Raw genomic sequence first — 24,257 nt, forward strand, 5'->3', positions numbered from 1 at the left:
CAATTGCTTGATGCACTTTGAGTCAAACTCTTTTATTTCACGTTCAAAGTGAAAAAGAACTCTGCGTTCTGATGGCTGATACTAAAGCCAGCAGCGGGGTGCTCCTCTATGTAAGAAATTCACGGAGAAGTGAATGCAAACAACTTTGGATGCGACAACAGAGGTGTCTCCTTGAGCACAGAGATAATTTTTTCTACCAGAAGTGGCAAAGATGCTTTTGCTCGATCTGCTTAAAAAAAAGCAAACGCCCAACAGCTCAGAGGAATCACCTCAACGCCGCCCCACTGCCTTAAAGCACCAACAGCCGCCCGCCCGCTGTCCAATCAGAACTCAGCGAGACTCAGCGCAGCCAATCACAACCGAGAGCGGTGCGGCCAATCGGAGCTTGGCGCGTTTTGATGACGCATAACGCAGCGACTGCTTCCGGGTCGGCGGTCGCCATGGCGGCGATGGCTGCGATGGTGGCGGCGCTGCGGGAGTGGACGGCGGCAGCGACGCGGCGGGACGCGGCCTGGCGGGCAGCTGTGGCCGCCTGTGCGCCGCTGTTGGTATCGCTGGCCGGGCTGGCGGCGCAGATGCGGGCGGCGCAGCGGTTAGCGTGGGGCGGAACGCCGCTGGGCGCCTTCAGCGAGCTGAGGGAGAGGCTGTGGCGGAAACAGCGCGGAGCGGCCGAGGCGCTGCTGGAGGAGCTCTGCGAGCGGCGGTGAGGGGGAGGCGGCGGGGCCGGGCCGGGTGCGGGGTGCGGGGCGCCGCTGAGCTCTGAGCCGTGCAGGGAGGAGCTGCGCGCCGTGAGGGACGCGGTGGGGGCCGGCGCTGCCGCTGTGCTGCGGCTGTACGAGGAGCGGGCGGCGGAGCTGAGCTTAACCGAGGTGCTGCGGCGCGGGCCGCGCTGCCCGTCGTTGGCCGACGCTCTGGAGGGACTGCAGGATGTAGAGCGTTACTACCGACACCTGTATCCTTCTGTAGCGATGCTGGGCTGCTGGGTGTTCCTTTCTCTGTGTTGTCCTTATGCTGTCTGAAGGTATCTGGAGATCAGGCAGTTCCTCATGCTCATCAGCTGTGACAGCCTGGCAGACATGGAAGCCCTCCCACAGGCCTGGGAGAGGATTTTGGAGCGTTATGGGGATGACACTGTGCAAGGTAGTTCTTCGCATGTTGGACCTAAAGGATGTTTCTTTGAGCCCTGTGCTGGTATCTCTTCCCTGAAGGCAGAAGGCCTGCATATCACCTACATCCTGTGTTGCTTGTACTGTTTGGTTCAGTAGCAGTGGCTGAGCATGCTCTCTGCCCTTGCTCTTTGCAATCAACCTGCTCACAGATCTTGTACACAGTTTGGTGGTAAATGCCAGCTGTTGCACTCCAGGATCAGCTGGAGCAGCTTTCTTTCTTGCTGTTTTATAAGGGACTTGATAATCTGTTTCATTTGCTCTACAAAGTTACTTTATATAAGCTTATATGTATATATATGATTTTAGAAATAATTTTCTGCTGATACAGAGTACAGATACAATGTATTAATTAATAGCTCTGTTTTTTTTTTGTTTTTTTCTTTCCCAACTCAGATTCTTTTCTTAAGATCTCTCTCTTTTTGGACAACCAGTGACAGCTGCACCACTGGCAAGGCTTCAGATGGAGAGCAGGCAGGACTGATGTTGACCAGCTTGTATGAACATGTGGTATATCCTGAGATAACCACTAAGAGGAAGATTACTTGAGACAATATTTAGAAGGTGGATGAGGTGACCTCTATAGGAAGTGCTTGGACTGTTCCATTTTCAAGCGGAGATGGATTGTTTTTGAGGAAGAGGTTGAGCTCAACAGGTCATGACAATAGAAAGAAATTGTCTTCAGCTACAGAAGTTGTCTTTCCTTTTTCCCCTCACTGGTGTTTTATATGCTGAAAGAAATTTTGTTACTGACTAACTTGCAAACAAGCAGTGAAGTGCACTGCAAATAAATGTAACGTGAGACACAGCAGGTTGATGGGAAAGTGTTTTAGATAACATCCTCTAAATAAAAGATGTCATTATCAAGAATTATAAGTAGTTTGTACATTGTCCTTCTGAGCAATGTGTTTTCCTTATTCCAGGAGGGATGAAAGCACAAATTTGGCTTGCATGTGTGGTTAGGAAGGTACACATAACCAACATAAACACTTGAGTTCTGATGTGGGCAGTTTGAAGCGTGTTATATCTTTCTGAGAAAGACATGTCTGGTGTAAGTAAAATCACTTGCTGAAAAGAAATATCTCTACAAGGGCATGTTTAACACTCAATTGTAAAACCTCCTGCTCTATGCCAGCAGCTGCTGTCTGTTTTAGGTTCACCTTTTGTTGGCAGTGAAAATGATGCTCTGTAATGTTCCGAGAAAGTGATGGGATATGTGTCTCTAGCAGTAAGTTACAGCTGTAGTTTGCTGTCTCTGTCTTTCTCTCCCCCTTTTTTTTTGGGGGGGGGGGGGAGTTAAGGGCACAAAATGTTTCAAACTCGAGGAATCCATTCGACCACCTGAGGGCACTGCTCGACCTGCAGAGGGCTCTGTGCGGCAGCCTTTGAAGACTGCTGATTGTGCAGGGCTGCTGCTGCCAGTGCTTCCCCCTCAGCTGACAGCTCTTTGTGGAATGGTACTTAATATGCAGTTTTAATTGCAAAGAAAAATAACATCACCCACTTGGCTTTGGTATGGCTTCAGGGTGTCATGACTGATGAAATCAGCATTTGTCAAACTAAGGGTGTTAAGCACACTGAAAGCCAGGCAGTTTCTGCTCTGAGTACATACAGGGCAGGTGTTCCAGGCATCTGCTGGCCATGGGGGCTGGGAGGCAATTCCTCTTTGTGTCTGCAAGCCCAACATTGCTTCAGGGCCTTGGAATGCTTGCTGGTGCTGATCCTGTCCTCCAGCTTGCCCTGAAAGGGGCTCTTGTGGCTTCTGCTCTGTGCATCCCCTACAGACCTTGTGCAAGAGTGCAGTTTAACTGCTGAGTCAAATTTCTGCTGCTGGGGAGCTTTTCACTTGGCCATCTCATTCCCAAGGAAGTGAGAAATGGGCTCCTCCTCCGACTGTTTCAGCTTAAGATAAAGCAGATGATGCAGTGAAGATACTGGTTTGGCAGATTAGCCAAGAATGAAGTTTATTTAGCTAATGGTTGTGTAGCAGTCTCGATGCAGATGCTTCTGCGTGCAAAGTATTTCCCATCCTTGAGCAGCTCTGTTTCACCATGACCTGTCACTGACTCGTTTTGTCAGTGTGCTTCTGGTGCAGTCGGTTGCATCACAGTATTGGTTCAGAATAAGGCATCTATTTTCCTGTGCACAGCACACTGCAAAATTTCATCAAATTTCCAAAACTTTGCTCCCAACCCACAGATTCCTCTCTCAGCTTCTACCTTTGGGTTATTTAAATTCAAACATCCCCAGTATTTAGGATCTGGCCAGTGAAGTACCCTAGGTGAACTTTATTAACTGTCAACTGCTCTGAGTGTTCAGCCCGTGCGCCTTCTCTAGGGGCATAACTGAATTCTGATTTGAAGGAAAGGATGAGTGTCTGCTGTGGGATGACAGGCTGCAGTAGATTTACTTGGATCACCTCTTAGCTCTTTTGTGACAGCTGACTGCTTGTGTCTGGAGAGACTCGCTCTAAATCCGTCTGACAAACAAGGTGGTATGTTGGGATACAGCAAAGAACAAAGATAATAGCAAGCTCTCTCATCCATCTACCTGTCCCTTTTCTGATAGCTAAGAGCCTGTGGCAGAAGTGAAGATGTATTGCTTGTGTTCGGAGTGTGCTGCCAAGCTGTTTGATTTGCAAATTTATAGTAAGCATTTTGATGGGAGGGAAGAGACTTCAGTTTTCGTGTCTGTTGACATTCCTTCAGTGTGAGCTGCTGCATTTTTCTGTTTGCTTCTGCTTACTGCCTGACTCCTCATGCAGCTGGCTGGTGTGTGCTGTAATTGTCACCACTCCCGATAGTCTGTCTTTGGTTTGCTGTCTGAGGGTGCTCTGAGCTTATGACTGCTTCCTGTGAACATCTTGAGTCTCTCAGTGACACAAGAATGGGCCAAAATGATCTGACCTCTCCACAAATGCGTGCCTGAATTTTTGTTATTACTGTCACTTCTGAAGCACAGTGACTTATTCTGAACTTAGTCCCTTTGCCACAGCTTGAGCTAAATCCTGAGCTGTTGGACTTCAGCGTAGAGAGGATACAAGAAACCTCTCTGCTATAAAATGGCAGTGTAAAGCCAGAGGGGAGGGCAGACAGCCTGATAGGGAACAGCTGTATGATCTTATGCTCATCACATACAGCACAAAGTGAGTAAAGACAGATGACTGTAAGGTGTTTGTCGGGGTACCGTCTTCGCTTGGGCCTTGAGGTTTCATCTTATCATTAGAAAACAGTAAATCGTGGTGTTTGTGGATGCAAGATTATGTTTACATGTGCACACAAAAGGCTGTACAGCCTTTTAATACTCCTCTGGCAGCCCATCTTCCAGCTGCACAAGGAACAAATGGATTTAAGATTTGGAAGGCCTTCAGAACAGTTCAGTGGTGGCCTTTCTGCTTCTCCTGGAAGCCTGGCTCTCTATTATCTGTCTTTTGGGTTCATGACGTGCTGTGGAAGTGCTGAGAGGGGTTTCTGAACTGAAGGAAGCCATGATCCAACTCCCAACTCTTACTGAAATGGGGTGAAGGAAGCGCTTGTTGAAGTTTTGGTGCAATTAATTACCAAGAATGGTTTATGGCTGATAGGCCATGTCATCAGTTGTATTTGTCTGAAGCCTTCTGAAAGGGCACAAATGAACCTCTGCATCAGAGGGCTCTAATTGGATACAACTGTGGGTTTTGTTCCGTTTTAAGGTCTGTATGTTGCAGCTCAGGAAGGCTGCCAAGATCCCCAGTTGTTAACAAGAATGTCATTCCTTGTAGATGCGAGACTCCCTTCAGCCTGTGTTTGCTGGAGAATCTGCAGGTTCAAAGCATCCCACCATGAAGACAGTCAGGGTGGGCATTTAGCCTCCACAGGCTGAACTGCAGAGCACTCACATGAGAAGGCCACTCCTCCTCTTTCCATCCCTGGGGGTCTGCACTGCTGAGCCAGACACCTGCAGCCAAGCAGAATGGATGCTGTTGTTTCAGTGCTGCCCCAGCATGCAGCTCAAAGAAGCAAGGACACCAGGTAGGTGTGTGGGGACAGGGGCTCCAGCCCAGTGAGGTCAGGAGGTAAGAGCAGTACCAAAGACATTGCTTGCCCTAAGACTAACTGATATAACACACCTAGCCATAAAAATAACTCTGAGTGCCCTTATTTTTGGAACAGAGCTCTTAAAATGTTCTCGTGTGAAGACCTGTCTCTTAGGAATGCAATAAAACAAAGTTAGCAGCTGGAGCTACCTTGTTAAAGTGAAGTTTTCAGGAAACGCAGAGCTCATGCTTTGATTTTCAGCTTTACCTCCTACTAACTTAATTTGAAAATAGTTATTCTTCACTTATGAGGAAAGCACAAACTAATATCAGTTACTAAATTTAAATGCCCACAAACATTTATAGGGAGCATCTGATTTCTATCTGGTTGGTTTGTGTTTTTTTTCATGTAGGGTGAAAGTTAGCTTCTCTACACAGTTCTGCTTTGGAAATGAGACTGTCTATGGGTAATTTTATTTTAAACACATTTATATCACCCCATTCTCTCACTCTACAATAGAGTATAGGTGTGCTTTCTGACCCTCCTGCCATCGTATTGAAAACATGCATGTTCTTATGCATTGTATGACTCCCAACTCTCCAGCCAGTGGTAGCATCTCGTGCACGTGGATATATATCACTGTCCCAACATCTTTGTCCAGTGTCTATCTGGAACCAGAATCCATGGATTTGAGTGTCAGATTCAGAACTCCAGACTTCCACAGGAAACAACAAAAGCTTTCTTTTAGCATAAGTTCATGGGTTATCAGGCAGATTTCAAAATCAAATTTCCATAACAAGGAAAAAAAAAAAGGTAAAGAATTTGGCACCCGATTTTAAGTTTGATTTTAGTTGGATGCAGAAATATGTGACAAAAAGCGTTGTGAGTCATTTAATAAACCAAGCATGAGTTTCACAAGCCCCTGCGGTTTCCATGCTTATTCTTTGAGACTTTCATCTTGGCCTGGAGCAGCACTCCTTTGTGATTTTGCAGGGCCCCAGAGCCTGCTCGAGTGCTTATCCACTCAGAAATAAAACAAACATTCTCCCATCTACATTAATTGAATGTGCAGCTCTCATTCCTAGCACTCGGCTGTCTACGCTTTAATGTTTCTCAAGTGCTCTTGACTTTATCACAGCATTTGCCCTGTTGAGCTGCTGGTGAGCTCCAAGGGGAACAAAATCTGCTAATCCTATAGACGTGAGTTGAAAGGGAACGCATCTGGCTACAAAGCAAGGAAGTGCTCTCCTGTGGTGAGGAAGTGCTCAGCTCAGGGCCCATTGTCTAGCCTTGCAAAGATGGGCACAAAAATCTCTTTGGTCGGTTCTTTGCCTCTGTGCTCCATCCCCTGATGCTGCACCCTGCCCTCTCTGCTTAGCAGACTCTCTGCAGCAATCAGCAAAGTGCAGACTGCTCTCGTCTCTCCCACCTTATCTGCCATTCCTGTGTAGGTTTTATTTCAATCCTCCCTTCCTGCTTTTCCCCTCAACCCTTTCTCTCCTCCTCCCTTTTTCTGTGGAAACAAATGTACAGTAGGTGTCTCTTGAACTTGCCTGAACTCCTTGTCCCAAGCACCTTCCTGACTAATCCTTTCCAGATGTCCAGGAACTTTTATGTTTAGCAGTTCTGCCCGAGTTCCTCATTCATTCTCAGATGGAGCAAACGTTATATTTCCTAAAATTATTTGGAAAATAAGGCTGATCTTAGCCTTCTGCAAAACAACCTCAAAATATGGCATTATGAGCACCGCTGCAGCCCCCTGCACCCAAACTGGAGCACGGTGAGCATTCATAAATAGTGCTGTGAGCTTCATTTTCCACATACGACTCTGTTCCATGGCTTTCTATGAAGTTCTGAAAGCACTCAGTACTTCGCTTGCATGCAACCAAGGGGCAGGGCTGTCAGCTTGCAGCCTCCCAGTAGCAGCAGCATTAGGAGGTCTGTTAGATATCACAGGACAGAAGCAAGACAACAGTGGAAACCATGTTTCCTAACTTATCCTCTCATCCTGTTTCCCAAATAAGTTTGGTTTTGGGGAGTTGGCTGTTCCTTCAGACTGGGATAGGCCTGATGTCTCCCCCTTTGCTGCATCTCCTATTTTTAAGCAGCATGCAGCCTCATTGCCTGTACTTGTTCAGCATGAGCTTCTGAGGGGAAAGGGGAAACTGTTGTCCCAGGGCATGATGAGGTCTGTAAGGCTGGAAGTAATGAATGGGTCAGTTTGCAATCCTGCAGAGCAGCTCTTCAGCACAGCCCCTGGCTTGCCTTGGAGACACATCCTGCGCTTCCCCGTGGACATCCCTTGGTTCTCCTTTTTTTCCCAATCTGCTTTTCATCTGTTCTTCACGCTTGCTGTTCAGCAAAGCTTGCCTTGTGTTTGGATATTAGGAACCTGTGGGCTGTTCGGTGGCCCTGGGATATTGCTGTCTTTTTCCTTCCATTTGTCCTTACTTTGGGGTTCACCTCAGTGTGTTATGAGTTGACTGCAGAATACTGGTGCTAGGAGAGTGGATTTCCATTAACCAGGAGACTTGCTATGATGTGGTTGGTGCCATTGGTGGTCCAGCAATGGGTAAGAGCTGGTGGGATGAACCTGTTTTGTTCTATGCTCCCTGCCAGCCCCACATTTACCATTGCCTTTCCACACAACCACAGCTTAGAGAACAGTACATAAATCTTTAATCTCACAGCGCAGTGGGGTTTGGTGCTCCTCCTCCTGCTGCACCACTGCTCCTTCCTCACCAGGAGCTGACACAGGATGGCTCCCAGTCCTTTTCCTGCAGTCCAGACAGTCTCTGGGCCACCTGGGGAAGGAGAATGAAGAATATCAAGCCGGTAAGTCTCCTAACCATTCTGCTATGTGAGGAATGAATCCAAGAGCCTTTGCAGACGATTAATCTTTTCAATCCTAAGAAAGCAAATGATCTCCTCCCGCTCCCATAAATTCAACCTCTCTCTCCCGCTCCCCCTCTCCAGTGTTTGAACTGCTCGCCAAGAGCTTTATTAAAAACTACAAGATGCAGTTTTGTTTCTAACCGAATCCCAAACAACTGCGTTAGGTGGAGAAGAAACATTTGGTGCAGTCAGCTTTAGAGCATTTTTGTGTATAGTCCATAGCCACTTGTCAGCCAGAGACCAGAGTCAGCTTTGCACCAAGCTTAATAGGACCTTTTCTCTTCTCTCCTGAGGTTAGGAGATGAATTCAAGCTGGTCAGACTTTATGGTCTTGTTTCAAATAGTACCTGGCAGCGATTGCTGGGAGTAACCCACGTGGCAGTCATGGCATGGTGGAAAAGATGCAGTCTGCAGGACCTCGGCGTGCTCCGATAACGCCCCATTCTTTCCTGACTCTGTGCTCCAAAAGCAATGCTGCTCCACAAAGCACAGCCAGCTCCAGGAACAAACTGTGCCGTGCAGCAGCGAGGTCCCAGCCGTCTTCCTGTTGATTCCCCTTTCTTGACTTCCAAGGGGCTGATTGCTGAAGATACCCCAAACCCCGCTGAAGCCTTCCTGCTGTCTGCAGGTGGTGTGAAGCAGAAGGTGGCCATCCTGCTGGTGCTGTGCCCCAGGAGCTGCACCCAGGGGTGGCTCAGGGCAGTTTAGGGTCCCAGGGTGAGGTGCGCTCCGAGCCGCCAGCTGCCGTGCGTCACCGCCATTCCTTGGCACCATGCACAGCGTGTCACAGCCTTCTCCATTTCATTTCTTAATGTTCCCTGGGTCTGAAATCCATCAACCAGTGCTGAGAAAAAACATACGAAGAGGAAGCCAAAGCAGAAGTAAGCAAAGCTGTTCTGTTGGCTGAATTCCTTCGGCTTGTTGTGTCCCACTACTCGGATTGAGTCACAGCAGGCACTTCTGCTTTGTGCACCTGAATGTGGGGAGAAGGCAGAGATGGCAACAGTGCTCTTCCTTGCTGTCATTGGCAGAGAGCACCACGTTCCTGTTTTAGGATCCATCTCAGTGCGGGAGGGATTGGAATCCTGGAATAAATCCTATGATTTTTCTTCTTTTGGGTGCCTGAGAGATAACATGCCATTGTTGGTTTCCTTTCCTTATGTGCTACCTGTCTTCCTCTTCTCATGGAGAAGTTGAAATGACAAAGAAATTTAAGCAGAGATGAAAACAAAACAGAAATTTGGGGACCGGCCCATCAGGACTTGTTCTCATTGATTTGCATGATCTGAAGATAAAAATGGTCATTAGATCAACTGGTTCAACTATCCCTCTGCCATACCCAAACAGGCCCCATTTGCCACATCTGGCCCTTTTTTTTTTGCAACGAGTTGTAGTTGGCTCTTTTTTAATGCTTCATGATCAAGGAACATTGAGTTTTTTGGTAATTTTGGGGTATTTAAAATAAGCTTCTGCTTAGCGGTGATTCTCGGAGGTCCTGGGAGTGGAGATATAAGGGTTTCATTGTGAAGAAGAAGTGCAAGTGTGAGGGGTGAAGGATGTATATGGCTGTGTGTCTGTAGGTATGGCACCTGGGAAAGTCCAGGAATCTGCTGAGAAAGGGAAAAGTGGTTGAAAAAGGATTTCTGGGTTGTCCAGGCCAGGACACAGAGCTCTCCTTCCTCAAGAGTTCACCATGTTGTTATGCAAAGGAAAGGGGATATCTCCTGGTGTGGCTTTGCTGGGAGAATTCTGCTTCATGGCACGATTTTGATACCTCTCCACCAAAACCCTGGGAAAGAGGGTCAAAGCAGGTTGTGCAAATGGAAAAGAGGCGGATGAGGCTGTGGAGTGGGGAACATGCTCTTGAGGCTTGTACAAGGAGTGCTTTTAAACTTAATAAATCTATCCATGAGTCAAATGTCAGAAGCAGGGAAGGAGAGAAGGAAAGGATGGAAAAACTGTTCACAAAAGATGAGGAATCTAGATCAGCTCTGAAACCAAGGAACCAAGCTGCCCGGCCTGGAGCTAGAGGCTGGGAAACCATTGAAGATGGAGATGGAGCAGTTGTGCTAAGGGGGATTCCCAACCTGCTGCCATGCACCCATCGTTCTGCATCAAGCTCAGCCTTGGGTGGGCAGAGCCCCCTGGCTTCAGGTGCCCATTTCCACATGGGCACAGGGGATCCTGCCTCCCCCACTGCAGGTGTGGGGATCCAACAGCAAGCACAAAGCCCTGAGATGCCCGAAGAATAATCCAGACCAGCTTTTGCTGGACACTGCTCCCCCAACTCTAAAAGGCTTTTTGGTCGAGTTTAATAAGATTAGGCTGTAAGCTCTGGAGATGTCAGCTCGCTGGCAGGTTTGCGTTCAGTAGTTTCTCGAGCGCCAGAGAATGTTATTGCTCATTTCATTGGCTTGCCTTGATTTCACTGGATCAGCCTGTTGCTTTGCTTCCCAATTAGCCGCATCTGCACAACAGTAATGGGCTGGAGAGCAGAAAGCCTGGTGTGGGGTGCAAAATAGTTCTGCCACTCGGAAGGGAGTTCCCTGCACCAGCCCCCCTGGGGAGGTTCAGGCTCTGCACCCAACCTGACAGCTGTCACTGTCTGAAGTCCCATGGGGGTCCCAGCCCCTCCTTATCGCTGCAGCACACAGCAGTGGCAATGCACAGCTTGGTCTGTTTCTGGGGAGTGTGTGTTCTCCAAAGCTCCAGTTTAGGTCTGTGCTGACATTACTGAAGCTACTGGTAATAAAACATGTCAATACAGGGGTCAGGGCCACATCTGATCCTGTAAAAAGAAAACAAAACAAAAGGAACCAACCAAAAATGGAAAGTAAACACATACTGACAAGCAGGCCGGCCTTCCAGGAACACGGGGTGGCAGCTCCCCAAGCTGCTGCAGTCACTGCGTGGAAGGGACAAGTGGAGCAGAGGAGCAGCCGTGTCCCGATGCCACATCATCGTGCAAGTGCAGAATGCTCCCAGCACAGCAAACTACAAATAAATGCTGTTGATGCCTTTGCCATCCCGTCAGGGATTAGTACATGCTGGAGCAATTTGCATGGGGATGAAACTTGGAAGAGAGGGCAATGCTGAGGGAATACGGTATTATTTATTATTGCCAGTTGCAAGGGAACAGCAGCAGCTCCAAGCTTGTATAACTTGGAACATGACTATTATTAGAACGGAAAGTTAGCAAGCAATTAGCTAATTGCAATTCACATTGTCTGTTGACAATTATAAGGAGAACAGTTATAAACCCCAACAGATGGAACTCAAATGGGTCAGTCTTTTTTTGTTTTTTTTTACCATCCCCAAAGGGCATTTGCTATGAACTTGTAAACTATAGGTTCCAATCACAGCTTTGTGAACAAGCCAGTCCTATGAGTAAACACGTCAGGGCGGTCACTTCAAACAACCTTCCTTGCTTAGGAAATGCAGTGCAGCACCTTCACCTGCTGGCAGCAGCTGTGCCCAGTGCCCAGGGCTGCTGTGGGGATGGGAGCCCAGCACTGGAGGCTCAGCACAGCGGGGTCAGCCCTACAGCCACCAGTCTGTTGCTGAATCTGAGGTCTGGTTACAGCTGGCCTGAGCCCAAGCTGGACATCAACCGGGCTGGAAAATTCAGCTAATGGCTCTGTGGTTTCATTCATTTGCTCTGCCGTGGTGACACTTGTCTGTATATCCCTAGAAAAGGGGAAGCAAATCAATCCAGCTAAAATACATGTCTCTTCTCATCCATTTGTTTACGGCTCTGTACAACTTCAAGTAATACCTTCTCTTCTTTCTCCGCAGCGTATCCTGAACCTCATTTCTCAACCTTTGAAGGCTATTTGAGGGATCTTCGGTCCCTGGTGGGACTGTGTCAGAAAAGCCATCTCTGCACAGACAGGCAGGGGATTAAGTCAGGTCCTGCTTCCCCTTTAAAGCCGCAGGAGATACCAGCGAGGCAGTTCCCATGGGACAGAGATTATCTCATTGCTTCTGCTGGAAATATCTGAGGGATGCAGTGCAGGGAGATGATGAATGGCTGTGAAACATGAAGCGTGGATCCAAGGCATAGCTCTGCACACACTTCACATTTGTTTAAGCCAAAGAAGGACGTGGTTATGCTGACTACCTGATAAAGGTCTTTAATCCTACAGTTGGACTTTTTGTGGGGTTGCAGGGAGCTTTGCTCCTTATCTCGGAATGTTACTGATGCTGTGGACTCCAGCAAAGGTGAATATCCCAATTTCAGGTCAAGTTGATGTTGATAGGGGTGCAGCTGGGGAATCTGAAACGGATTAAGGCTAGCTACATGAATTTCATAAATAGTAATACTAAACCAGTGCACACCTTAGGCTGATATTAAACAGGGGATGAGTTGGTATTCATCCTTAATAGCGAATGCATTATAATGAAATGGAAACATCAGGTTTTACTTACAAAGCCCAGGTTTCCCATAGGAGGCGGTTTATGGAGTGACCATTTATTACAGACAAATGCTATCATTCAAAACATATCTCATGTAGAGAGGAGGACGGGCTGATTCAGAGGAGCGGTAATGAGAGCTGGAGCTTTGCATTTACAAGGCATTGATGGAAGCAGGCTGAGCATCAATGCAAGTTGCACTGCCCCCCTGAACCCCAGCAGCACTGAGCCCCAAAAAGCTGAATGGTGACACATACTGAGCAGCAGGCAGAAAGCAAAGCTGGTTCTCTTGAGTCAGAGCAGTCATGTGCTTAAAATAAGTCCATCTTGGAGAGGAGCCATCACCCCAGTGGGGCTCCAGGGGCTGAGCAGGGCTGGGGTGCTAAGCTCTGCTCTCTGCACTAGAAATCCCCAGAAATACGAGCTGGCTGCTGCTGAGCAGCTCCAGGTCTGAGTGATGCTGTCTGAAGGAGAAGGTAAGACAGTGCCAGGGGTTGTGCTCCGTCCTGTCATTGCCACGTGGATGAGTAACTGCATCCTCAGGTTTTGCTTGTTTGATCTTTGTGTTTTCATCATTTATTGGGAATCTCCAGCTCACACTTGCCTTACGAACACATAGTTCACAGTTCTGGTGCACTCTGAAGCAATTTGATTTATTCAAGTGGAAGGAGAACGTGCAGAGCATCCTCAGGCCAGGGTCTAGGAGGGCAGCACTGATGGTAGCAGAGGGCACAGTGCCTCTTCTGCACACCCAGAGGTTTCTCTGACCTGAGAAGCATATATGAAAAGGAAGGGAGATCTCCCATGTTTTAATCTGCTCCTGCAGAGGGACACCAATGCCAGCACCCATGGCCGCAGCCCTTCCAAACCTGCATGGCTTCCCTTTCATTTCATGAGTTAGTGATTTGGAATTGCAGGGCAAATGTTAAACGTTAACAACTGCTGGTAAAGTCACATCTGCAGATCGTTTTGCTATTCACCTGGAAAGAAACATTGCTCATTCAATTAATCGAAGAAGTATATGGCGGTTTTCTGGATAGATCCTGGCACTGTGACAGCGTGGTGCTGTTTGTTCTTTGGTTTTGAATCAGAAATCCAGGATGAGGACATCATCTGGACGAAGTGGCAGGTAGAATTACTTGCTTTCTAGAAGCATAGATTTGGTTTGTTGCGTGTAGGAAGACTTTCTGGCTCAATGTAGTATGACATTTGCAACCATTTAATTTGAATAAATTCCATTTTTATGTTCCATCCGGCTTTTAATATGTCAGCCAAACCATTCGTAAGGGACAGCATGTAAATCCTGCCTGCTCTCCCTTCTGTGCTATCATCAGGGATCGATCATGCTAACGCTGCCTGTTCCTTGTGCTTCCAGAGCTCCCAGAGGTCAGCAGCTCCATTTGGAAGGCCTGTGAGAAGCTTCAGGTTCCTTAAGGATGAAGAGATTGGGAGCTCTGTCTCCATTCATCATGCTGTGCATAGGATGGGTAACCATGGACCGGGGATGTAAAGTGCAGAATGAGCATGGCTTGTGGCTGCAAAGGGACAAACTTGGCTTGAAGTGGCTGCTTATAGGGACAATGGGCAAGAGCAAAGAAGTCCTGAGTGAGGCCTGACTTCTGAAGAAGGAAACAACCAACAAAATGTGTAACCCCTGCCAGCCCTGGGGAGGTGGCTGTGCCAGCAGCAGGGTGCTGCCCTGCATCTGTCTCGTTTGCAGATCTGTGCCATCAGGAGGTGAGATGCAGGTCAGCAACAGTGAGAGGCTGGCTTTGCTGCCATGCCACAAACCAACTGCAATCAACTCCAGTGCGAGGAGTCCCATTGCAGAGCTGCTTGGCTAAAATTAGAAATCGAATTGAGATCAGGCTAGAAAATGGATTGCTTTTTTCATAAAGCAAAACAGGTGTCAAGCACCTGTGTAGAAATGCACGGCCATGAAGCACTTCGCCATCTACCTCCATCATCCAGTGCTGGAGAGACAGGAGAGCAGATCCTGGGGGCAAAAGTGAGGGGGGGCTTCTGGTATGCTCAGCAGTTGTTGCCTGGCATCCCTTAGAGAGAGCATGGAATTCTCTGCATGTTACAGGTGACATATGCAGAGGAATGCAGCTGGAGGAGAACACCCATCCACTCTGAGCCTGCTGCCTCAGCATGGTGGGGAATAGGTAACAGTTCCCCGACGGGCAAATTGTAACTATTGAGTGAACTTCTTGATGAGTTATCCTCACATCTGGCAGGGAGAACAGTGGGGCAAGGGAAATGCATTGCCTGTCTGCCTCTGCAGCTCAGACAGGCTGGTGACAGCTCCGCAATGTAAATGATGCACTTTAAGCCCTAAATAAAGTGTGAGGAACGTGTTTGGGATCAGTAAATCCATCCTCACAAAAAGAAGCAAAGGAATGAAATCCCTTTTGCCAAACAGACTGGTAAATCCAGGGACTAAATGGAATCTAGTCCCACTGAAAAATGGCTTCTGGAGATGGATGGTTGTGATCTCTCTGCTCTCACCAGTGGCATTTACCAGGCTAAGGGAGCGGGAAGACTTTGGGAAGGGTGAGGCTGGGGAATGGGGTCACATTCCCCTCCTCAAAATGCTGAGTTTGTTGCATTTATAATCGTGCTCCCCCATAGGCATTAATCACCTGCGAGGGGTGGCTGCAGCCAAACATCCCTGCTGGCCTTCAGCAGATTGGGGCCTTCCTTCTGCTTGTAAGTGGTAGACTTAAGATAAGCCCAGGGCCTCTTAAACACGCCTGCCTCTAAATAAACAAAGCAGTATGATGTGTTACAGGCTGTACTGCTGCAAACTGTCCAGCTGAGGAGCAGGAGGGGACTCTGTGCGTTTTGTTGGTGCTGGAAAGTCACCTGTCTGCAAAGGAGGGCAGGCTGCAGGTCCTCCAGCCAGTTTGCTCAGACAGCATGGAAAGTCTCAAGGTAATAACTGAAGGCAAATAGCATTGGATCAGTGCAGGAAGCAGCCCAGAGCGTGTGTGAGCTGAGCCCAGGCTTGGCACTGCACAGCTCAGGGTCTGCTCCTATGGAAGGATAGCCCTGGGCTCAATGAAACCTGATGATATCCCATTTCCCAGCAGGTTTCTGTGCCCACTCCCTCTGCTGTGTCACCTTTTCCAGGAGATTCCTATCTTGCAGGAAAGCTCTTCAAACAAGACAAGCATCTGGACAAAGCCTGTGGGCAGCTGCTGCCAGGCAGCTTAAGGGAGAATCAGCAGCTGTCCTCCCACACATGAAAGAAAGCATTGGTGATGAGGCTGAGCATCGCATCTGAATCAGCCCATCCAGCCTTCCTCTGAAAGATGCTCCAAGCTGTTCTGGTGCCAAAGAGCAAGCCTGGAGAGCATTTGGGTGAAAAATCAGTAATACTGATAAGGCAGAAATGCCTGCAGACAGGGCACAAGACAAAGGCAGGGGACTGAGTGAGCAGGAGGCTGTGGTTCTTCCTGGACCTGAATAAAGCCTGCAAGTTTTTCACCAGTCTGTTGCATGTTATTTGTTGCCATTGCATTTGAACAAGGGCAAAAATTGGGCTGCAGGCATTGCCTTGATTCACTGCACTGTGCTGCTGCTTCCAATATCCATAGGCCCTCCCCAGCCCTTGCAGACCCCATGCCCCCTCCAGACTCTGCTGTTTCAGTGCAGTGGGTCAGCAGTTAGTTACCATCCCATGACACGGGGCCACGCTGCCAGCACAAGATGCAGGCTGGGTGCAGGAGGCTGCCAAGACACCTCACCAGATGCATATTGTCTCTTTGTTCCTCTGAAAACCACACACCAAAAAAAAAAAAAAAAAAGTTTCTCCCTTCACAGTTCAGTGATGCCCAGACAAAGATGACGTGAAATCTGTGGGAAGGCTTATTTTATTACAATATAGGAATTCACAAAACCAGATGTTTAAACTTCGCCGTTGCTCCTCCATACGAGCACCACTGCCCATGCTCAATGGAACCATGTGCAGTATAATTTACCGTGGTTTATATGTGCCCACTGCTGCTCAAGTGGCCAAAATTTGCTCAGAGTTGGGGCTGCCATGTGTCCCCTGTGCCATTGGAGCTAGTGGGGACAAGGTGTTGGTCCTGAGGATATGGGGGTGGGGGGAAACCATCTATTGAGAGTGGGACAGGAGGAGGCACAGCCATAGGAACAGCATGGGTCTGGCCAGGACACCACACAACCTTGTGGGATGTGTTTTATAAACGATGCTCCCTGGGAGATTTGCACTGCCCAGAACATCCCTCAGGGTGTCTCCCCTCTTGCAGGATCACAAGGGATGCCATAGTCCCCTGGGAGTCAAATTCTGGATTTCTGGTGTCCTCTATTTCTCACCCTGGCTCCTGAAACAGGGTTCAGAGCCCCACTCCCTGCTGGAGCTGCGCCCCTCCTGGAAGCCATGCAGCCAGCAGCTGTTTTGCAGCAACACAGGACAGCCTTTTCAAAACAAGCCAGCAGCTGTGAGTCAACGAGCATGCAGTGTTTTAGGGTCCTTAGGCTGGAACAGAGACGCGAGGCTCACACGCACGTCCAGGCTGGCAGCATTGTTTATTTCCCCAGCATCCAGAATTTCATCTTTTCCACCTTCCTGCTGCCAGCACAATTCCTTATCCCTCTGCCCCGACACCTCCGGGGTTTATATCCAGATGAGCCACACTGCCTCCATATGTCCTCCCACCATTGGCTGCTGGTTATTAGAAGTCAGTGCTGGTTGCTGGTTCTTCATTGTGTCCATTCAGAGTTGGCAGTCCTTAAATCCCATTAAGCATTGGCATGATTAGTCCCAGTCACATCCTCCACCCCATAGAACCAGTGAAATCCTTTTCTCCCATTCACCTTAGGTGATAGGAAGATCAGTTTCTCATGAAAGCAGTGCAGAAAACCACACACCTTCCCTACATCAGGAAGAAGTGACCATTGAAAGGGGAAAGCCAGTGTAGAAACAGCAGTGCTCACATCCTGAGCTGGGAGCCTGCCTCAATGTTTGGCCTCAGGCAGTGCCATCCAGAGGAAGGACTCAGCCTTTCATGGACCAGAGGAAGTGTCAGGAAAGGGAAACAGCTGGGGGGAATCCCTCTGCTGTGATCCCATGTAGCTGCACGGGGCAGAAGGCAGTAGTGGTATTTCCCCAGCAGATCTTGTAAAAGCAACTTGTAAAAGTATGATTCGGATCATCACTCGCTGCCTCCCCACCCCGTGTTCCCGTCTGCTGGGTGAAGAGTTCCCAAGCGTTTGCAGAGAATTACAGCTTGTGTTCATCAACACAAAACAACGATAAACTCTGTGGAAAGGTGCAGTGCTCACACTGGATTCACCTTTCCTTTGTGCACATGGGCATCGTTCAACTAAAAATATCCCAAACCCAAAGCTCTGAGTTACCTCCAAGTTGGAGAAACTCCAACACGCATTGACTTTAATGACCAGGAAAAGGGGATTGGGACACTTATGACCCCTCAGCATGGAACGTTCATCAATCCTTTTGCTCCAGGAGGTTCTCCCAGGTCTGCAACTCATAGCAAATGCTACCAAAATATTTTTTATGCAACATCAGCTCTGGAGTGAAACACAGAAATGCACAAAGCGATCTCAATTGACCATCTGGCTCTAACGTTCCCAAAGCTCACAGCCATTTATCTCCGTCCAAAAGTGTGCTTTAAAGATGCAACAGGAATCTTCCTTTGTAGAGAGCATTTGTGAGTGTGTGTTTGGCCTCCAAACACGTTAAACTAAACACCAGCGCTGATGGGGAGCACATAAACGCTAGAGAACATGCTTGCTTCATACCTGAAACAAGGCTTCATTTTGGATGCAGAACTGTGTTTATTTTCTTGGAAAGAATCAGGCCCTTCAGCTGCTATGGATGGTCTCAAGGGAATCATTTTTCTAGAAACCTTCTTCCTTCTGTAATCCTTGGTAACAACTCACCGACTCGAGCTGCCCTAGCTTTAAAAATACATTTTCAAAGCCCATTAGCAAATTCACAGGTTTTTTTTATACACTGAGAATTAAAGTGGAAACATAAGACCGAGCAAATTATTTTCACTTTATATACAGTCTCCCTAGTAAACAAGTGTTGCAAAAGTCTGTGCGCTGTCGGCAGAGCACTGAGGGATGGAGAACAGAATGTGGTCACATGTGGTTTTGTTCAGGGAGTTATTTATATAATCTGAAGTATAGTAACAATCTTTTTGGATCCCCAGGCTCCCAGCTCTGCAGCCCGTGCAGACGGAGCTCCTTGGCTTTTCCACTGTGTCTACACAGCCCCGCTGGGCTCTGAGTGCATTGCGGCTGTGCATCACAGCCTGGGCACTCAGAGGGTTTTGGAGACAGATCCTGACCCTGTAGCCCTACAAAGTCATTGCGGTGGGCAGGAGCTGTGTTATCTTCATGCCCCCATCCACACAAGGTCCCACATCCCTCAGCCCATTGTTTTCCAAAGGCTCCATGGCTTCATCTCCGCATCCCGCAGCAAGGAGCATCACTGCTGTTCCCCTCCAGCATCCCCCTCCCCAGCACTGGGAGATGTCCACCCTCCCCACAGCCATCCCTGGGGGTGCACAATCTGCAGCTGCTGGATCAATAATGCAACATTGCAGACTAGTGGCGCGAGAGGAGAGCGGCTGGCGGGCTGCAGGAGGCCAGCTGAGGTCGGAGGAACCCACGGTCCTCATAAACCATCAGGTCTGCTGACCCGAAAGAAATGTTTTTAATCTCGCTGGCATTAATGATTCTAGCTAGCCGTTCTGCAGGCAGGTGAATGGAATTCTTTATTGTGGCTCTTGGGCTCTATCTCAAATAGCAATAAGGATTATCCTCCAGATTTCTGCATCTCGCTCGGAGCCCCTAGCATGTGTTTGTAATTTTCCTCTCCCTTTCAGGCAATGCCAGCAATCTCCTGAAGTTCTTAAACTGAACCTGTGAAATTTAATGGTTGGCCAGTGTATCTGACATACTCTTCTAAAATACCGCTTCAAGTGTGCTTCTCATACTGATTGATGATTTTTCCTCCAACAAAGTATCCACTGTATTTTATTACTGGTATTTCTTATGCCTTTTTTTTTTTTTTTTTTTGGTCAGAAATGAAGGTCAGACCAAAGATGCTTCTATGAATTTCCAAGGAGGAGCAGTAGGTGGCTGGCTTGGATTTCTTTAGTCTAATTTGTCTGGTTTGAATAGGCAAAAGCTTCATCATGGCACCAATTCCTCAAGCTGTAGGGCCAGCCAAGTGCTGAAGATGGTGGTGTTGCACGCTCATGATGATCATGAACAAAAATTGGGTGTTTCCTGTGTGGCTGCCAGAGGGCAGAGCTCTGGGGGTCCCATCCACATGGCCAAAGGCAAGCAGAACACCAAGGAAGCTGAGCTGGGGCGAGCTTTGCTTAGGGCAATGGAGAAGGAAGTCCATATTGCTTCCTTGGTCATGGAGATGGCAGCAGTCCTTGCTGCCATGCAGGAGGTGGCCATGCAGACCCCAGTTTGGGACATTCAGTAGCAGAGGGACTCTATGATGGGCACTGGATGGCATCAGCCCCAGCTCCTCACTGCTACCAGCAGCAGCTGTGTCGCCTCGCAGCGCTCCCCGCTCTCAATTGCTTTGTTTTTATGAGCCAGTAGTTCAAAACTTTGAAATAAACAATGATAGTTGCCTAATTTGAGGGGAGGACGCTGTTTCTCTTTCTGTGCCAAAAGAATGAAAATTTGTCAGGACATAAAAATACCATAGGCTTTCCCTACACGCAAACTGCTTCTGTGGTGGCTCGCTGGGGGAGGTGCATGTTCAGGCTCTGCGATGATTGTGGCTTCCAGCCCCGGATCTGGGTTGGTTCCTGGTGTCTCAGTGCCTGGTGTGGCTCAGGAAGGCGGGCAGTGCTGCCCTTGCCACGTGTTTGCAGGCAGTGCCCAGCAGCTGGTGGGATGTGGAGTTTCATCAATTTGCAATTGCAAATGTAGGACTGTGGCAATGAGGGAATTCAGTGATCCCACAGATTTCATATCTCCGCTGACCCGCTCTGGCCCATAAATGGTCTAAATACTGATTCCTCTTGTCTGTGGCCAAAAGAGAACAGTCAGTTCTTGTGTTTCGGAGTGAGGCAGCATCATCAGGCAGTGGCTTTGAGGCTTTATGGAGTCATCCTTTCTGCTTCTCAAAACCTTTTTTTCCGAAGTCGTTCTGCTCACTGAAGCTTTCATTGCTGCCTCCTCCTTCATCGCAGCTCATGTCACATCCTCAGCCATCGCCTCTGTTCCCTGTGTGCTGTGATGGCTGACCTTCACCCACAAAAGTGAATACAGTGAGGAATTTAACATGAAGAGGAGCACCCTTCCACCCGCACCAGATCCACCTTGGCTCTCCTCTCCCTGCACACAAGCAGGAGATGAGGGAGCAGCACAGCACCGAGGAGCTGCACTGGGGAGTTGCTCAATCATGGGAGTTTGCAGGAGGAATCCAGCAACCGCATCAAAAAGAGAGAGCGAGGAGGGGGCTGGTGGAGGCGTTTCTTTTCTATCCCAGTTGTCATCTCACCCCTGTCGATGCGGCAGCCAAGAGCTCTGACATGAAGCAGCACAAGTGGCACGACGCTGTGCACCGTGCCCCAGGGCTACTGGTGGGCACCAACACCAACACCAGCACTGTGGGGGCTGAGCCATGGCCATCCCTTGGTTGTGAGCACTAGCCCTGGTCCACCCCGTGATGGGGGATGGCCGTGTCCCCCCCATAGCAGCTCACTGTGGCCACAGCCCCATTCAGAGCTCTGCAGCCCCATACCACTGCCCAGGACAGAGTGGCCCACATCCAACCTAGCAGAAATCCACGCCTTTGGCTCTCTGCTTCCTCCCATCTGCCCAAGTTTATTTTCCTTGCTTTCTGTTTATGAGCTGGGTGAGTATTGAATTTCCCAAAGTCATTGCCATCCATTGCCACAGGTCTTGCACACAAAGACTCCCTCGGTGCCAGGATCCAAGTTTTGCAATTGGACCGATTCCCTTTCCCTCCAACCATTGTGGAAACAGCCTTTGTTTTGCTTCTGGATCTTGTTCATCAGGCCCAAATCAAGGGCCACTATCCAAATCCTGGTGTTTTTTTTTGTTGTTGTTGTTGTTGTTTTTTTGGTTTTTTTTTTTTGAAATCTGATTTCACTGCTTTAATGAAAACAGCATATTTTAAGGGACGGGGCTGAGGTCCTCAAACAGTAGGATTACTTTCTGCAGGACATGTATATCTTTGTGAAAGCTGAGCTGTCCAGTCTTGCCAGTTTCCTCTGAATAGCAGGAACTGGAGGGATGGGGCATGAGCGCTCCTAAGGGAGTTGTTAAAAGAGAAAGCTGAAGTTCTGGTGGGGAAGCTCCATCCCAGCTGCAAGCTGACAGCCGGGCTGAGCACCCTGTGCTCTCTGAGGGGTCGGAGAGCATGGCAGCCACAAAGCACTGCTCCCACGTGCTGCTTGGGGCCCCGGCTGTGAGGAACGTGGCTCTTTTCCCTGCACCCGCTCATCTCCCGCGGTGAGAAACGCCTCTGCACGGTGTCCTGGCAATAGGAAGCAGCGGTCCTCCATCCCTCATAAGGCATTCATACCGACCTCAAACTTCCCTGATGAAAACCCCATTTATTCCGGGTCTGTAGGAGAGGAATCCCCTTAACTGCATGCTCAGGCATGTGCTGCTGCTTCCCTTGTGTATGTCAGAACGAGAGAACGGCTCTGTAATCACCCATTTTTATTTAATTGTAACGCCCCTGTCCCACTAACTGTTCCAGATGCTCTAATGGTTCCTAGCTCTGGGCTCTAAAACATGCTGTTCTTTTCACCCTGGTCCCCGCCCTTCAAGTACAAACAATGGTTTTGCTGGTTTTTGAGCCTTTTGTGTGCCAACGGGATGTGGGGAGAGAATCCCCTCCATGCCAAATTCAGTTGATAATAAGAAACAGGAAAGGAGCTGGATGCCAGCTTAGAAAGAGCCGAGCAGCACTGGGCTGCTTGCTGCAGCATGCGGATATTGCCATTGCCCAGCAGCAGGGTGGGATGCAGGGGAGAGAGGGGAGAGGGCTGGGGCATCCCAGGGGGCTTCAGCCCCAGATCGGTCGAGCATTGTGAGGCTGCAGCAATGCTCTTCATGGCTGTAGCACCTTCTGTGCACCAGCTGCTCTTGGAGAGCACCAGCGATGGGGTGAGGAGCACAGCAGACTGGTGTGGGCAGGGTGCATTGTTGGGCATGCGCTGTCTTGGTGCATGGGGAGGTGCACACCAGCAGTGCTGGCTCCCTGAATGCCCACTACCTGCACTGTCAGCAGCCTAAGGATGACCCACCCTGCTGGCTGTGCTCCCCTTGGGGATGGCCACCACGTGTGCACTTGCCAGCAGAGCAGCCCTATGGGTCACACCTCCTCTTGCCCTTCTCCTGTCCTTGAATGGCTGTGCGATGCTCCCTGGAGCAGTTTTCATTTTGTGGGTAGCCTGGCTGCACCTTCTTGCTCACTGCATGTGTCCTGAGGCTCTAACAACCTGGTGTCACCGTTGCTGTTTCCTGGGTACCAGCCAGCCCCACTCCCTGCTGATGGAGGAGATGAGGGAGGACAAGGGAAGGCTGCATGGTGAGCTGCAGGAGGAAGAAGACCTCGGCTCCCAGGGCGGATAATTGCAGAAATCTCCGCAGGTTCCTACATCTTTTCTTTTTATCCCCTCTTTATATATATTTCAGAATGATATAAATTCTCAGCTACGAGCCCCGCTGTTTGAGCACAAAAGAGAAGTTGCAGGCAGGCCCAAGAGAAAGGGAGGATAAAAAAAACCACAGGAGAAAATTAATAAAGCATTTGAGAAAGGGAGGGGGTGCCTCGCTGGGAAAGTGTGTAGCACACAGGGCTCCCCAAAGCACATCAAAGCCTGACTCTGAAATTAGCCCAACTGTTGGGAATGTAAAGCAGGGGATTCTCTCACTGGGCTGTGGATTGAGAGTCCCCCCATGGGCTGCGAGGCACTGACATTTGTATTTATCCAGCCCCGAAGCTCCATCATGGAGCTTTTCAAAGGGCACTGCTGGGACCCAGCAGGCCACCTCCCCAGCATGGCAAACACTGCACTTTTAATTACTGCTCCGAGACGGCACATGTGCCCGACCCCCACACTAATTCTTGTTGCAATTACAGCGATCTAATTGAGTTTATTCACTCTCCACAGCTTTTGTGCCTTTCTTTCTTGCACTCCCTGCCGGTGAGAGCTGGGGCCTCCATTGATCCCGTAGGTAGTAATATGGGCAATGTCAGCGAGCCTCCCCTCGGGCTCCCGCCAGCTGCATTGTGTGCACTGAGCTGCCCACACTGCTGGGAAGTGCAGCCCTGTCCAGAGCAGAGCTTTGCCTGCAGCTCCCGACCCCTCACAGCATTTCACCACGTCAGCATGCAGCGCGTGCCCAACGTTTTGTTTGCAGAAGCAATTTTATATTTTTATAGAAAAATTACTTCCAATTAACAGTGAGTTCATGCCTTGCAAGTGGCACAGATGGCTCCCGGCGCTCAGGATGATGCGTTATCTGAGTGGCAAAGGTTTCCAGCTGCTCTTGTGCAGAGCTGCAACCTGCAGGCAGTGCACTGTCCCCTGCCCTGACCCCTCTGCTCTGCAGATTGTCCCCAAAGCAACGGATTCCCAACAGAGATCCCCACGTGCCCCTTGGGGAGGAAAACACAGAGGTCCCCTGTGCTGCCTCCCTGCTTTCTCTTCCTCACAGCATTGACTTCTCACACCAAGCTGGCTGGAGGCTGCAA

The 24,257-nt window shown here is 49.1% G+C and overlaps 2 protein-coding genes across 8 annotated transcripts; both read left to right on the forward strand.

Moving 5' to 3' along the window:
* The first annotated feature begins 420 nt into the window (after window positions 1-420).
* AIRIM (AFG2 interacting ribosome maturation factor) lies at window positions 421-2,401 on the forward strand. Of its 4 annotated transcripts, none has more exons than XM_031594897.2 (4): window positions 421-703; window positions 773-952; window positions 1,022-1,140; window positions 1,601-2,401. In XM_031594897.2, the coding sequence occupies exons 1-4, from the start codon at window positions 441-443 to the stop codon at window positions 1,648-1,650; spliced, it is 612 nt and encodes a 203-aa protein (XP_031450757.2). In that variant the 5' UTR covers window positions 421-440; the 3' UTR covers window positions 1,651-2,401. The 4 variants fall into 4 exon arrangements, with proteins under 4 accessions (XP_031450757.2, XP_031450758.2, XP_031450756.2 ...); XM_031594898.2 differs by having other exon boundaries at window positions 1,563-2,252; XM_031594896.2 differs by lacking the exon at window positions 1,601-2,401 and having other exon boundaries at window positions 1,022-1,546.
* Window positions 2,402-6,180: 3,779 nt separating this feature from the next.
* Window positions 6,181-15,985, forward strand: LOC149915136 (uncharacterized). Of its 4 annotated transcripts, XM_090123906.1 has the most exons (5): window positions 6,181-12,298; window positions 13,866-13,977; window positions 15,125-15,202; window positions 15,285-15,427; window positions 15,586-15,985. In XM_090123906.1, the coding sequence occupies exons 1-5, from the start codon at window positions 12,269-12,271 to the stop codon at window positions 15,739-15,741; spliced, it is 519 nt and encodes a 172-aa protein (XP_089980032.1). In that variant the 5' UTR covers window positions 6,181-12,268; the 3' UTR covers window positions 15,742-15,985. The 4 variants fall into 4 exon arrangements, 1 of the variants encoding a protein (XP_089980032.1); XR_016459711.1 differs by lacking the exon at window positions 15,125-15,202 and having other exon boundaries at window positions 6,181-14,238; XR_016459712.1 differs by lacking the exon at window positions 15,125-15,202 and having other exon boundaries at window positions 6,181-14,227.
* Window positions 15,986-24,257: the final 8,272 nt, after the last annotated feature.

This window comes from Phasianus colchicus, chromosome 24 (assembly GCF_987193195.1).
Source record: "Phasianus colchicus chromosome 24, bPhaCol1.hap1.1, whole genome shotgun sequence".
NCBI classification, from domain to species: domain Eukaryota; kingdom Metazoa; phylum Chordata; class Aves; order Galliformes; family Phasianidae; genus Phasianus; species Phasianus colchicus.

Bases quoted from the DNA above. Each gene is read 5' to 3' on its own strand.
- LOC149915136 (XM_090123906.1), top strand. From the start codon at position 12,269: ATGTTACTGATGCTGTGGACTCCAGCAAAG. The intron at 12,299-13,865 runs GTGAATATCCCA...TTGTGCTTCCAG, and splicing joins TGCTGTGGACTCCAGCAAAG to AGCTCCCAGAGGTCAGCAGC. The intron at 15,428-15,585 runs GTAATAACTGAA...ATTTCCCAGCAG, and splicing joins ACAGCATGGAAAGTCTCAAG to GTTTCTGTGCCCACTCCCTC.
- AIRIM (XM_031594896.2), top strand. From the start codon at position 441: ATGGCGGCGATGGCTGCGATGGTGGCGGCGCTGCGGGAGTGGACGGCG. The intron at 704-772 runs GTGAGGGGGAGG...TGAGCCGTGCAG, and splicing joins GAGGAGCTCTGCGAGCGGCG to GGAGGAGCTGCGCGCCGTGA. The intron at 953-1,021 runs GTATCCTTCTGT...TGCTGTCTGAAG, and splicing joins GAGCGTTACTACCGACACCT to GTATCTGGAGATCAGGCAGT.